At 39.1% G+C, this 15,544-nt stretch overlaps 2 protein-coding genes across 2 annotated transcripts in view; both read left to right on the top strand.

Moving 5' to 3' along the window:
* Positions 1–3,544, top strand: part of coro1ca (coronin, actin binding protein, 1Ca) — a 34,959-nt gene extending 31,415 nt beyond the window's left edge. Inside the window, exon 11 of the mRNA XM_022198762.2 lies at positions 780–3,544. Within this exon, the coding sequence (XP_022054454.1) occupies positions 780–899 (120 nt within the window). The 3' untranslated portion in view covers positions 900–3,544. The remainder of the gene's footprint in view (positions 1–779) is intronic.
* A 7,387-nt stretch (positions 3,545–10,931) lies between these two features.
* On the top strand, positions 10,932–13,821 carry tmem119a (transmembrane protein 119a). Its single transcript, XM_051950905.1, has one exon. It carries the CDS (start codon positions 10,940–10,942, stop codon positions 11,687–11,689), a length of 750 nt encoding a protein of 249 aa, XP_051806865.1. The 5' UTR covers positions 10,932–10,939; the 3' UTR covers positions 11,690–13,821.
* Positions 13,822–15,544: the final 1,723 nt, after the last annotated feature.

Below are 15,544 nucleotides of genomic sequence, written 5' to 3'. Positions count from 1 at the left end.
CTTAGCAGCCTTGGTGGAGTACTGTGCTCCCTGAGTGCTTTTCTAGTTTTTGTGTTGTCCTGTCTAATAAATGTCTGATAGATTCCCACCCACTAAAGCTGGGCACCATGGAATAACAAGTAGTTTGATCTGAGTTTTTTGCAGTCTTACATGAGTAATTGTCTCTCAAGAAATGTTGTTTTTATTCCCAAATAAGTCTTATAAATGTTAACAGCACATGCCTTACCAAAGTAGATATCATCAGACACTGAGGTTTGTCATCCTGACTCCCATCTTATTAACGGCCTTCATGGCTGGCCTCATCTCTTTCTAGCTGGCTCTTTGGGGTTTGTAGTGTCAGGCAGACAAACAATGTATGAAGGAGTCATGGCAGATTCCTGGCTGTGTTCATGAGGTGGTTTGTAGATGATGTTCATCCCACTCTCTGACCCACAAACTGAGGGGTCTACTGCTGCTCTGGGCGCCTGCTGCTGGGCGTCCTGCCGCACCTCACCCACAACACAGCCACCCGCCTGGGACCCAGCCCATGCGTCTCCCTACAGTTCTGCTCTGTAATCACAGCCCACTGGGCTCCAGTGCTGGCAAAAGATGTTAACCCTCAGAGTACCAGGACCTGCTGCATGCAATCCAAAACTGTTCTGAAAGAAGAGTTGAAATGTGCCCTATTGAGACATACCTTATGGCTGGTACAGGATCAAATGTCATGATGGATGCTTACAGCAGGATTTTTGATAAATAGGTTCCTAAAAAGTCTCACTTGTCTCTTGTCTCTCACACAGAAACCTGAAATCGACATGCAGGCGGTCTTGAAAGAAGTCGAATCCCTCAAGGACCTGGTCTCCAGTCAGGAGAAGCGAATCCTCAAACTTGAAGAGCAAATTTCCAAAATTGCCATTTAAGGACCCTTTGCCGAACCCGCTACAATTCAGGACGTACCATTGGCTGGGGGTGGGCGGGAACAGTCACTGCCTATCTCAATGACAGTGTTTCGTCTGAGTCCTGCCTAGCAATGATCCCTAGCAACATTCCAGATGAACTTTTCTTAGCTGGCCCCCGACCCTCAGTTTAACACAGGTGGAATAAGGACATGTGGCAAATTTAGCAGAAAATACTCTTGCTTTGGGTGACAAAGGACTCAATTCCTTTTATTCTGTGGCAGTCTTTTTTATTTTGTCTACTTGTATAAAAAGGTCTTACATAATTCTTTCATTTTAGAACAATGACCAAGAAAACTCCAGTGTCTGCAGACCCCATTTACTATTGTATATCTATATATTTTTTAAGTAGGTGTCAGTGTTTCATGTTAGAATTCCCCAAAATTATAATGTTGCCAAATCTGGACTTTTGTTTACACCTCCTTAACAGTATTGTTTATCTCTTTGTGGGATTATTCAAAATGCAAACAGTGAAACTCAGTGCAGTAGACTAGTTATGTGAGGAGGACAATAATTTGACCAATTATTCACTATAAAATTATATTAATAAAATTAGGTTTATTATCGGAAGACTGACATTTCAAATTCTGTAGTTAAAAGTAAATACATTCCAGTTTGCCACAGTCTACACCAAGCTCTCAGACACTATAAATGACACATTCTTGCTGTCTGTCTTGAAGCTGCACAAATTAGTGCCTGCTTTATGCTCTCTTTTTTTGCTTTTCTGTTACTTTCTGTCACTCTGACCGTGGACATATAGTCCATTTAAACATGCATTCCTTTCTACTTTGCTTCATTAACATGCACTCTGCACTTATTGAAGAAAGTGACAAACACATTCCACAAATCTCATTGACTCATAGTATGAGGAGAAGAAAATTCCAGGTTCCTCTTTCTGTAAACGCTCTACTGTAGTGACTCAGTTACACTGGTTGGTTGTTCTTGTGATATTTTATGTGCTGCCAATGGAGAGACCAACTTTTATTCTTTCTGCAGAACTGTTTTTGTGAGAGGTTCGGTCACCAACCTCAGTGTTTGTTGTCTGTGGGTCAACGCACAGGTGTAGTCAAGTGTAGTGGGATTATTTCATGTCGCTGTTCTTTCGCATTATACACATCTGGATTTTCTGTACAAACGAAACAGGAATAATATGAAATGACACCAAATAATCACACATCGACTTGACTATTTAGAACCAGCTGGTGACAAAGCTGGAGATTGCTGCAGAAACTGTTCATGATAGACCTCAAAGGCCTAAGATTGTGTGAATATGTGCCTCATGTCTTGGCCTTTTGGGTGCTTGTCACTATGGATGTTCCTGCTTTGCTTCTTATTCAGGGGGTTATGAAATGGACTCACTGTAGAGGGTCCAAGACTTGCCTCTAATTTGAAAGAATTGAGTCGTTGCGTTTTCACTTTACAGTTAATTTTAGCCCGTTCCTTGTTCCAGATGTGCTTACATCCCTCTTAGCACTTCCACGTCTCGGTCCTTTTAATGGTTGTTTTTCTGACGCCCCAATTCAACATAGTTAATACAAATACAAGGAACAATTGAATTGTCCAATCTGAGTCCTTTTGCTCTGATGAAAACTCTATTTTTTCATGTTTTAGATGCGTTTCCCAGTGGGAAGCTGAGACGGGTAATGGTTCAGTCTGTTGTTTGCCTTCAATAATTGTTACCACTGTAAAGACCTGAAAGTGCCATAGAAGTGACCCCGGAAGTGTTTGTAGGGAGACTGTTCTGTGAGTAGTTTTGTATAGTAAATGGACGAAACGAGAGGTGCCTGGCTTTAAAACCACTCTGAGGTGCTATTCTAAATAGAAACACTTTGTTCAAAGAATCCTGTTCCTGAAGTACCGCATGTCACTGAACCGATGGCATGAAGTCCTGCCAGAACATCCCACAATACACCAGGCAGCATTTCTAGTCGGGGTTTATTCCAAGCTTTGTAGCCCTGACGTTTTGACATTTTCCACCTCGGTACGGGTATCAAAACATCTTTAAAATGATGTCAAACCAAGAATCTGTTGGCTGAATCCACAGCAAGTCGTCGTAGAATATCAGTGAGGAAATGTGTGGAGTGTGACAGACATTATACTGCCCTATCTGTCTCGTATATCAGACTGCCACTCTGGATTCTTGATAGCACTGTCGGCACAAGAGCATGGTTTTGAGGAGTAGTAGTTAATAGTGATCCAAAGGGACTCTGTAGGTTGGAGAAATGTGCAGTTGAAAGATAGATGTATGTTTGTAATTAAGGTCTAGAAAATGAGTGAAAGCTGTGTAAATAACATGACCATATATCTGGGTTTTTTTTTTTTCCATTTTTTTGTTTTGTGGTTGTGTTGAAGAGGGTATTTGTATGGGAGGAGGGTTTTAAATGTTTCCCCTTGTTTGTGTTCCTTGCACCTTGCCATAACGCATCATGAGAAAAGCAGAACCTCTGTTACACTGGAGGTCATTCAAAAATCAAGAAAGCAAATCAGACGAAAACAAAGCAGGATGAAAAGCCTCACATGGAGGTCTGCTCAGCATATTTGTTCATTATTCTTGCTTCAAGTATCAAACATTGATTATAAGAAAAATTAATAAAGAATTTTTAAAATGGGCTCTTTGTTCAGTTTTGAATTTGCAAATGTGCTGCTTTGTCAGTGTGTCTTTTCAGTTCATCTGGATTATGATGTCCTGAAACTGCTTTAGAGGATATTATGTATTTTTCTTGCAAACAAACCCCATGAAAAGGCATAAATCAACAATATATAGGATATATTTCTCAGAATTTGAAGTTTAATTGGCCTGTTTGTGGCTGAAGATCAAATTTTTTTTTTTTTTTTGAAAAGTTCAAATTGATACAGTATAGTGTAATTTTTTCAGTCTGCATTAATTCATTTCACAACACTACTGGGCACTGGAGTCTTTTTTTTTTTTTTTTTCAGAAACGCTACACAAACAGGAGTAAATGGTTTATTTTTGGGAACTATTTTCAACTGTGGATTAATACAAGGTAGGTATTTCCAGAAGCAGAACATCGCATGTCTGATTTGCGTCACATAACGGTGCATATTTACATCCAAAGGAAGGAAGACATCAGCCAGTGAAGCTCATTTTTTTCTGTTGTGTGGCACAAAGTGAATGAGTGATTCTAGTCTTCTAGGTCTTTGAAATGGTGTGGCCCAGCATGTTTATTCAATGGTCAGAATTAACTGATGAAGTTGAGATTAGTCAGCTTTGCCCTGAAGCTTGGTGCATGTGCTACCTCATAACCTTTTGATATTAAGCTCTGAAGTGAAAGAGCAAGATCAGGCTTTGACTACACAGATAAGACCTGTGGACAGGATCCATTCATGTTTGGGTTGAGGGTTAAAAAGCATATGCAATAAATATCGGCACCCTTGTAATTTTTAGGTACAAACCCATTCCTTATGTTTTTGAACTTAGCCATCCTTTTGTATTGATCAACTCTGTCAGCTGTTTATAGCATCCAAAGGATTATCCTCAAAAAACAACCTGTGGGGAACATTATGTGGACAAATCTGAGCACAGGTATAAAACATCCATCCACCACTTTATCCTCTGTAGGATTGTGAGGCAGCTGGAGTCTATCCCAGCTGCCTTGGGGTGAAGGTAGGGTTCACCATGGACAGATGGCCAGTCTATCACAGAGATGCACAGTGACCAACAAGCACACTCACATTCACAGCTGCAGACAATTTAGAATCACCAATTAACATCAGCATGTTTTTGGATGGTGGGAGGAAGCCGGAGAACCTGGTGAAAACCCACGCATGCACAGGGAGAACATGCAAACTCCATGCAGAAAGATCCCTGGCTGGGACTCAAACCCAGGACCTCCTTGCTCTGAGGCGACAGTATCAACCACCTCCCACTTTGCTGCCCGAGGTATAAAACAGAGGGCTTGAAATACACTGATGTGCCACAACATTAAAACCACCAACAGGTGAAGTGAATAGCACTGGTGGTTTTGTTACAATGCAATGTTCTGAATCCTTGGGTTCTGGCATTAATGTGTGCTCCTTTAGCGTACCACCCATTGCTGCAGACCAAGCACGCTCCTCACCATGGCAACGGCCTCCCTCAAAAAGACAACGCTACAGTGCCAAAACTGCCGCTTGAGGAACACGAAAAAGAGCCTGAAGTTTTAACCTGGCCTCCAAACTCCCCAGATCCCAACTAAATAGAGCATCCACAAGCCTGATGCACGGAGGGCCCACCACAAAACCCAAAGTCTGGCTGCTAGATTCCATAGGACACCCCCAGAGGTGGAAGCTGCTTTGGTGGCACAAGACAAGAAAATGGGATACAACCATTGTCTCACCTGTGTACAATGTTCTAGGTAGCATACAGGTACACTTAAAAAAAAAAAAAAATGCTGTTTTTACGGTAATTTTCCAGCAGCTGTAGTTGCCAGAATGCTGCCATAAAATTACAGTAAAACATTTCCTAAATTTACAGGAAAGAAATGTATTGATATTGTTGATTTTAGAGTTTAAAAAAAATGTGCTTCATTCCATACTTTACTGCAAATAAAGTTTTAACTTTTAAAATTTTGAAAATTTAGATGAAAATACTTTCTAAAACAAAGTTAGTGTGTTTAACATTAAATATATGTTTGGTTTTTTTTTTAGCGAAAATTGCATTTAAAGCTGTCTTCGATATTAAAACATATGTCTGTTAGCAACACAAAAATACATCAGTTTGACTGGTAACAAATTATAGTTTTTACGTGTAACAAATACCATGTTGCCATGTTACTTGTTACAAATATCGCATCATGTTTCCATTATCAGCACAACAATATGTACATTTAACTGTGAAAAGCTGGATTCTTTTCTAGAAATAAATGCAAAAATGACAGTATTGTTATACATATTATGGCATTTTTCCATTAAAAACTGTGCAGGAGTCGAGAAAAGTATTTTTTCAAGAGGAAAAAAAATCTAAAAAACACATTTTTCTCCTGATGAACCTATTTACAGTGATTCAGTGTTATATAAACTGTGTCAATTCTGTTTTACAATTTACGGATTTTTACTGTCATGGTTTGACGGTTTTTCACCGTAAAGTGTACAAACGTTTTTCACAGTTTATGCAGGAGAAACGAAAGTGTGAGGTGTTATTACTGAGATTCTGACATTGGTGGTTGGAATGAAAGGGGTCTTGAGGATAAAAATAATTATCAGAAGGAAAACAAATTGACAAAATGAAGCTAAATATCAAGCAAGTCAATTTATTTCAACAAAGAACGAGTTGAATTAACATAATGACAGCTAAAACATTGGACACTCAGATCTAAACTATATTGTCGGTATCACTGTAATAATACTTCTCAAAGGTTTGTGTAATATTAGTTTCTGCATCACGTGTAGCATTTTATTTTATATGCCATTTGCGATAGTTTTACTATCATGTGTAACATTTCATTTTCATTGCATTTGTCAAAACGTCATTTAACTGTTTCATCATCATGTGTGATGTTTCTTATTATCCCTGCATTGCTTTTTCCTGTTCTACTTGCCATATTTTGCTTGCTTATTTTATTTCAGTAAAGAATTGTACTTATATCTTATTACTTTTTACTACATTTGTTCTTTCTGAGCAATATCAGACAAGATAATTTCGAGAGACAGCAGGTCTGATTTGTGGCACTGGCAGCGAGCAGTGACACTTTTCGTGGCACCGCTGCGGATGCCACAGTTAATGCCACTGTGCAGTGATAGTTTTTGTGGCAAGTTTTGTTAGACTGCCCACAATAAAAGGCCACTCTGAAATGTGCAGTTTTATCACAGCACAATGTCACAGATGTGGCAAGATTTGAGGGAGCGTGCAATTGGCATGCTGACAGCAGGAATGTCAACCAGAGCTGTTGTTCGTGTATTGAATGTTCATTTCTCTACCATAAGCTGTCTCCAAAGCCTCGGCACACCTGTGCACTAATCATGGTGTCTAATCAGCATCTTGATATGGAACACCTGTGAGGTGGGATGGATTATCTCAGCAAAGGAGAAGTGCTCACTATCACAGATTTAGACAGATTTGTGAACAATATTTGAGAGAAATGGTGATACTGTGTATGTGGAAAACATTTTAGATCTTTAAGTTCATCTCATAAAAAATGGGAGCAAAAACAAAAGTGCTGGGTTTATTTTTTTGTTGAGAGTAGTTTCATCTTATGGCAGGTCAGTGCTAATAGTGAACTGAGTGCTGAAGTTCAAACAAATGCAGCACACTAATATAACGTGTAGTATAAATATAAGTATTTGTGGTTTACTGCTTTAGTTATAGGATTGCTCTTGTGTTTAAGTAAGCAAAAATAACCAAACACACTATTCTAGTCCTTGATGACAAGTCTCTGTTAAGGCGTCAATTACAAGCAGAATTATTTTAAGTCCCAACACTCTGTGATGAGCTGTAATAGTAGTAAAGAGGATGTGTGACATATAGAAATAGAACACTCACTATGACAATATGAAGAGTCCCTCACTGTGGTTTTGCTCATTGCATTTTAAAGCTGGAAAAATAACCACCTTAATGACACCTGAAACTCTCCAGCCTGCTATAATGTGTTCATGTCACTCAATATCACTGAGTAAAGTTTGAAAGGAGCCTGAAATATATGACTTGCATATTTACAGACCCATCCAGAGATAAGTGCTCCTGAAAGACCAAGAGGTTTATATGTTCGTTCTGTACATGTGTTCCAATGAAAGGGGTGCTTTCTCTCTGCGCTGGTCCTGTATGCCCGGCAGAGGCAGGCTGTAATCAGCAGAGACTTAATTAGAGAGGACTCAGTGGGAGGCAGAGAAGTCTCGGGACTCGCCCCACCAAGTACAGAAATACCCATTTCCCTAAAACATGGGACTGATACACCAACTGTACATTTTTGCAGTGAGTTTTGAGGCCAAACTCTCAGACTCGAGTTGTGCCTGTTAGCTTAATGTGTCAAAGTTTCAATCAATAAACACATGTTGTGGTAAATGACACTCTGTGTTGCAAATAAAGCTTTTCTCTAGAGGCATCCATCCATCATTTATCCCTATAGGAAGAAATGGAGTTATGCTCAGTGTCGTTCCTACAATATTTTCATTAAAAAAGTAAAGCAAAAATGCCCAGTCCCAAATGGCTGCTCTGTAAGCTCATGAGGATGCAGACGGAGGATGGGAAGTTGGGAAAGAGGGAGGAGAAGATAAAAATAGAGGGCTGGACATCAGTTTGCAGCAGGGACAATTTTTACTGTCGTGTTCAGTAAAAAAAACATTCCGTTTAACTGAGCAGGGAGGGCAAATGCTCGGAAACTCTCCTTCACTCTTACTTTCTTCTTGTTACTCTGTCTCTCCTCTTTTCTTCCTCCTGCAGTCGTCTGCACTGCGTCAAGCTGCTCACACAAGAAACCAGGAGTAACACACTCTGTAAGTATATGTTTGAGTTTTCTGTGAATTTAATGTAGAAGTTATCAAGATTTTACAACAACGAAGTAGTGGCAGGAGGTACATTTACTCTCATAAGTATATTTTTGAGGAACTTATGCTTTACTACAGTGTTTCTTTTTTATGCTTTTTTAAAAAAAATTTCAGCTCCATCACATTTCAATGGAAGATATAATACTTTTAACTTCATTACATTTAACTGGCAGTTACAGTTACTTTGCAGGTTTGAATCTTAAACATAAAGCACTTGATCACATTATATAACATTATATATTAATAAAATATGATGCATTGTTACAGATTAAACAGTACTGTACCGGTATTCTCTGCTCTATATACCACAAACTAAAAACTCTCCATTTTTAAATGTAATAATTACCAATTAAAAATACACACTACGGTTCAAAAGTTTGAGGTCACTTAGAAGTGTCCTTATATTTGAAAGAAAAGCAGTTTTTTTTAATGAAGATGACATTTAATGAATCAGAAATACACTCTAGACATTGTTAATGTGGTAAATGACTATTCTAGTGGTAAACGGCTGATTTTTAATGGAATATCTCCATAGGGGTACAGAGGAACATTTCCAGCAACCATCACTCCTGTGTTCTAATGCTACACTGTGTTAGCTAATGGTGTTGAAAGGTTAATTGATGATTAGAAAACCCTTGTGCAGTTATGTTAGCACATTAATAAAAGTGTGAGTTTTCATAGAAAACGTGAAATTGCCTGGGTGGCCCCAAACTTTCTAACGGTAGCATACATAGTATAACAGTCACAGAGGCTGTTTTTCTGCATAAAAAGTATTTCCAATAGTCTTAGTATGTTTTTCAAATAATGCCTGTTTATTTGCTCTCTGAATGCTTGATTTTTACATGTCATTTTCCACTCATCAATGATGCAATTCATTTTTATTCCATGAATATCTAATCTGAAAGTACAAATTGCATAGTTCACAGAGTCAAAAAAGTGATGCAGTTGTATGTAAAAATACGTTTTTGAATAGTCTAACTGCAGCAAAGGTACCAAACACTGTGTGTCAGGGTGAATTTGTAGTGAATGTCTCTAAAATGATGACAAACACATCTGAAACACTTTGCAGCTGATATAAAGATGCAGTAAAAGTAAGTCAGAGTAGGTTTTATTGAACCTACTCATCTGATACAGTAGTGTGGTTTTGTAAATTTGAAGGAAATTTCGTAGGAAACTGAGCGCTTACGAAGTTATGAGATAAATAAATGTCATCCTGTAGATGAGGGGGATCTCTGATGCTTTGATGGCCTTCAGCTGAAGGTAATGTCAACCCTCCAGTGAAATACGGGAACTGTAATTTTAGTTGTAATTATGGGGATTCAGAGGGCAGAGCTGTCCTATAGCTGTACATCCCAGGATGGAGACCCAGCCCATCATCTGCTCCCTGTACTCTATGTTCGACCACACAGGAGCAGAGGGAGGGGGTCTCACTGTTAATCAGAGCAGCAGCAGGTTCACTATAGCATGACGCTGATTAGAAGCTTGTCTTTACAGTTTGGCACTTTGTAATTACACACTGTGTTAAGAGTTAAACAGGTTTTAAATGGCTACAGACTCACTGGTCGCAGTTTTCTGTGTTAAATCTTGGCCTTGCAGTGAAAAGGAGCGAGAACGATGGAAAGACAATATTGGAGAAAAGTAATCTTGGGCTGTGAGGTTTATTCAGTCAGTTGTACTGTAAGTAAATGCAGGTTTCCCTGGAAGCAGAAATATCCTGTTCAGGTCTGTGCTGCTGTGGCTGGTGCTCAGCAGCTGTTGCCCAGTGTAAATATAGAGGCCACAGCCACAGGTCTCCCACGCCTCTGAGCTCCCTTTGGAAAATAGCTTCCTCCTGGCTTTGGTGTGGTGGATGGGTGGCCTCCCTCTACTTTACAAATTATAAGGCCTTCAGCACCAAACTCGCTGTCTCCACCCCAAATAAGTAATGGCTACTGTCCTGCCTGCTAAAATAGATCTGCTGCTGGACGGGCAGAGGCAGAAAACCTGGAACAACCTGAGTCAAGACAGATACAGGAGGCACATTTTAGATACTGTAAGGTAAATATTTAGTTAGAGACAGGAGCTCAGCTTCTTAGTTTAGCATAAAAACCTAGAAACAGCTGGTGTGGCAAAGGTGGCAGAAAGCTCTTATTGCTCAAGGGTGCCCCAAAAAAATGCTGCTAAGGCACAATTTCTTGTTTTTATGTCTTCTCACTGTGCATGGATTAAATATACAGGATTTGATGTGTTATTTTTTGAGTTTTAGAGAAGTTCTTTGGCAGATTGTGACAGCATTTGATAGGACCAAGCTAGCTGCCCCCCTTTGTTTCCAGTCTTTATGCAACGATAAGCGGATTCCCTCCTGATTGTAGCTTTCTAATTAATGCAGCATCTTTGCATGTAATAAATAAATAGATTTCCTTAATTGAAACTGCTTTTTGAAAGGGACCTCCTAACACTGTACTAGCGCATTACTATAAGATCAAGAACTTTTGTGTAATTTATCCTAAGTCCAACCTCTTCTTGTTTCAGGACCAGAAGAGAACATGAACTCCCGCCTGTATTTTCATGTCACCTGTGTGGCTCTGCTCTCGCTGTGCTGCAGTTTGTGTCACTGCACTCCTTTATTCTATAACGTATCCATGGAAGGCAGCGGTGATGAAGCCGAGCTGGAGCTCCTTTTCCCCACGTCTTTTGCCACCCGAGCTCCTGTTGAGATTACTGCATCTACCGGAGCTCCCACCCTCACCAACACCATCACCACCACCATGATCCGCCTGAAGGACTTCGTCCTGAGCCGAGTGGTGGACTTCCTGCAAGAGAATCTGCTCATCATCATAGTGGTGACCTCTCTTCTCATCGTCATGGTCTTTATCATCTGCTGTGCCTCCGCCATGAGTCACAAGCGCAAGCTGGAGGCCTACAAGCCTCCTCCTAATCCGCCCAGGAAGTATACGGCTGATAAAACCGGAGGACGCAAGCATTCAGGAGACTTCCAGGAAAGGCCGTACGCCGTTGACCACGTCAAGAGGGTCCAGACTCAGAGCATGGCCTCCCCCAAGAACCTGCGGCAGCCTTCCAAGGCTCTGGTGGGAGAGGGGGGGAGAGAGGTCAGGTCGTCGCCTCGCCAGGAGGTCAGAAAGGTCAGAGACGTAGAGGAGGTGGAGAAGCGCAGAGAGGAGCCCAAATACAAGGAGCAGGGGAAGCACAGGGAGGAGGTGCAGCAGAGCTCCAGCCCCAGCACCAGCTCCAGTCCTCCTGTCTGCACCTGCCATCTGAAGAAAGCCCACCACTAGGGCAGGATACAGGAGTTAACTGGAATTAAAGGTGACATAAATTAAAAACAAGATCAGGCAGTTCCAGGCATGTAGGTAAAATATGTCATGATTTCAGTGGAATGACTTCAACAGAGATCATAGAGAGGGAAATATATTTAAAGGAAGTCTGCCTTCACCTACAAAATCATCCATCTTTAAAACACTAAACTCTAAACAAAGATAAAGGAAAATATGAATGAATACATGCTTCTCATTCATAAGTATAAAACAGGAAACACAATAACATTCAGATGTGTTACTGAATAAATCTACTCTCAATTTATGGATTGACTTTGACATGAAACAGCCAACGATTGACACCAGCAGATATGAGCAAAAATGGCTGATTTCTTTGAATACGGGGAGCCTTTCAGTTTGAAGGAGCTCTGTGGATAGTCTGGCAGTGTGCAGTCACTTGACTTTTATCAGTGGTTACAGTTCTCAACAGCTGAAAATAACAGCCCTGTGTTGCTGAGTCTGCATCACTTTATGAAAATAATAGTTGCTCCCATTAATAATACTGGATAACAGATGAAAAAAATTATATACTGCACAGCCTGGAATTTTCCATGCTTGCCAATTAGAAGTTACAAATATTTTCTGTATTTGGTATACAGTTTTTCTCCGTATTCCTGCCCAGAGGAGCCTCCTCAGCGTGTCCTGCTGAACACCGTTTTAACAGCTAAGAGCCTTTAGACGAATCAGCCACTCAGAGCAACATCATTTCTGCCGTAAATAAAGCAAAATGAAATGGTGATAAACTTGACATGGAAAAGTAGCAGAAGATTCTCTTTATAATCACATTCATATTTACTTTTATGTTTTTATTTTATGTCCTATCATACTGTATTTTATTTGAGGACCCTAATTCACAAAGTTTAAACCAAAAGCTGCAACTGTGTCATTTCTGGACAACTGATTTAAAACATACATGCATGTATCCTCTATTTTACATATTTATTTGGTTGATCATTTCCATTTCTGTCTTCTACTAGCAAATACACTACAAGCCTTTTTTTGTTTTATTTCGGTAAACAGCCTTTGTGAATAAGGGTTCAAGTTTTCTTTATAATAAGTAATACTTATGTATAAGATAAATTATGTTTTTTTTATGTAAAGAGTTCAAATGAGTCAAAAACTTGAGTATAGAGACAGACAGTTGGCCTGTTTTGCTGGTTCAGTAGGCTACAAAAGTTTAAATGAAATGCTGGCAGGTTTATATTTGCAGAGGTGGAAGAACTATTCAGATCCTTTACTTCAGTAAAAGTACTATTATTTATCACCATTATCACACTGTGAAAATTCTCCACTGCAAGTTAAAGCCAGTTACTTTTGATACTTAAAACCAAATTTTGCTGAACTTATCCAAAGTACAGATTCTGTAGTGTTTAGCTGTTATATAAGATGTTTTTGGATAAATGTTACTGCTACATAAGCGTATCTGTTGCATTTTACTGCTGTAGGTGTTCAAAGCTGAGCTATTTTAACTAGTTTTGGTGGTTTAATCTGTACAGATGCATTAATCCCTATAAGATCATCATATGTTTGTGGTCTTTCTTTCCTGTGAGAACCATGTGTCTCTAAAAAGTAAACTTTTCAACCCTCAGTTGTGCTACGAGAAAAGAATTTTACAGCCAATCCAAGAGGAATTTTTAAAAAAAAATCATTTTTCTATCTTGAAAAGTAAAAGGAACAATTAACCTTTCAGTTGCTTGTGAGATGTAAAGAAGTAAAAGTATGTTAATTTGAGGATTGCATAAAATGGAAATACTCCATTAAGTCAATTTATAGTTAAACACACTATTTTATTGAAAGTATTTTGTTGCATTCCACCACTGTATATTTGTCATATTTATTTGACTAAATCACAAGAAGGTCATTTCTAAAACTCTCCAACTTACTGTCACATTACTCAAGTTAGTGACTCTGATCTGAACTAAATGTGTGATTTCCAGTTTGTATGATTTAAGGTCAAAACACTCTTTTTTTTCCGCTGAACCTCAGATTGTTTTCCTCACGTTTCCACACAGTTGCCTCCTCTGTGACAGTTGCATTGTTTACAAAATGACAATTTTGTTTAGCCTATGTTTAATAAAACTATTGGTAAAGATGATTCTGTCGTTACTGTAAACGTAGCAGTGGAGATGGTGGAAGTCGTGCCAAGCGAGACACAAGTACAGTCCTGAGGAAACCTAAGATTAGAAAAGGCAAGGAAGTTCCAAAAACAGAGGATGTTCTCTACATGCACATTATGTTCAACATGATAATCTGTAATTTTCAGCCGCGTCTACTCAAAAAAATCAAAGGCGACTATTTTAAGTTAATTATCCAAATGTCAGATTTGTGATATTTTCTCTGTGATAAGATGTCTTGTAAATGAGCAATTCAGACCCAAAATGTGCAAACACAACAACACAGTAACTCCTCCAGTTTTCCCAAATAACAGGGAATATTTCAACAGCTCTGACTAACATTACCTACAAGTTCTCGTAATGTTTTAAAGAAAACATTTTAATCAAATGTTCAAAGAAGGCATTAAGGATATTTCTCATTTCAAATAATATTCCTATGAGGTTAACTAAGACAGAACATATTAATTTATTTGGTTATTAGATTATGTTGCATGATAACAAAAGAAGAACGTTCAAAACATGAATGCTGGTTTGAGCAAAAAAAAAAAAGTTAAACCATTCCTACAGTATTACATGATAACAAAGGAAGGACATTCTTAATGCAACATTTGGCAAATGTTTTAAGAACCTTTCCAGACAAAAGTCTTTGGAGGACTTTTTCCTGCTTTTAAGAAGAATTGTGGGAACTGAAAAAAAACATATCACTGAAAATATTACTGGAGCTTTGCAAAACCTTTTAGAACTTAAAAGAAATAAATCTGGCTAGGTTCTGGTTGGCCTCTTTGGCCTCCAAACGCTGGACACCATAAGAAGGTACTAGAGCCTGGACACGATGATGAACCCCTTTGTCCTTCACTGGCTGCTGTACAAGATTGTTTAAATATTTCAACAGAAGTAAACCAGATACATACAGAGGGCTTCACTGCAAAACAACAGTTCATGTATTGTCTGTACAAATCCTGGAGACACTGATTTGTTCCAGCTAAGGTTAAAGCAAAAACTCTAATCCCATTTGTGCTCTACATTTTAAACAAGAAATGAAATACTGCCCTCAAGTGAACCGTGCTAGCATTGGTTTATCAGCTGTGTATATTGACACATCTCTTTTTATTTTATTACATGTACCACTTTTATCATGACAGGGCTTCATTATGATCTGAAATCCATTCAAAAATGTAAAAAATCATAATAAATACGTATGAATGTGATTACATAATGGTGAAATGGCTTGAGCAAAACCTCATTTTGAGTTAAAAAAAAGTGTGATTTGAAGCTTCAGTGGGTCAAACTGCCAAAGATCAAACATGACATGACAGTACAGCGGCTCAAACGTCAGCCTGAGGCGGCTGAAACGTGAGCCCTGACAGAGCCTTACACCAGGGTCAGATTCCCCCGCTGTTTTGTCAATGAGGTGCTAAATAATTTGAGAATACGCTTCTCCTTTACTTTCACTGTTCACACCGGGTGATGGGAAAACACTTGCAAACAGGACCACCCGGTAATGCTCCGTCACTGGCCTGGTTCACTGGATTCACTGTGTGTTTGAGTTTCAGGAACCCTGACCTTTGGTAGCCTCAGATAAGAGAATATTTAGGACACCTGCTTTGTATTTACTCAACATCTCTTGTTAAGTATTTGTATTTTGACCCTCATCACTGTTGGTCCCTGCTGACAAACAATGGCACCTCTCAATCAATTTGAA

This window comes from Acanthochromis polyacanthus, chromosome 7 (assembly GCF_021347895.1).
Source record: "Acanthochromis polyacanthus isolate Apoly-LR-REF ecotype Palm Island chromosome 7, KAUST_Apoly_ChrSc, whole genome shotgun sequence".
In the NCBI taxonomy this organism is placed as follows: domain Eukaryota; kingdom Metazoa; phylum Chordata; class Actinopteri; family Pomacentridae; genus Acanthochromis; species Acanthochromis polyacanthus.
This window is presented reverse-complemented; position numbering and strand designations above follow the sequence as displayed.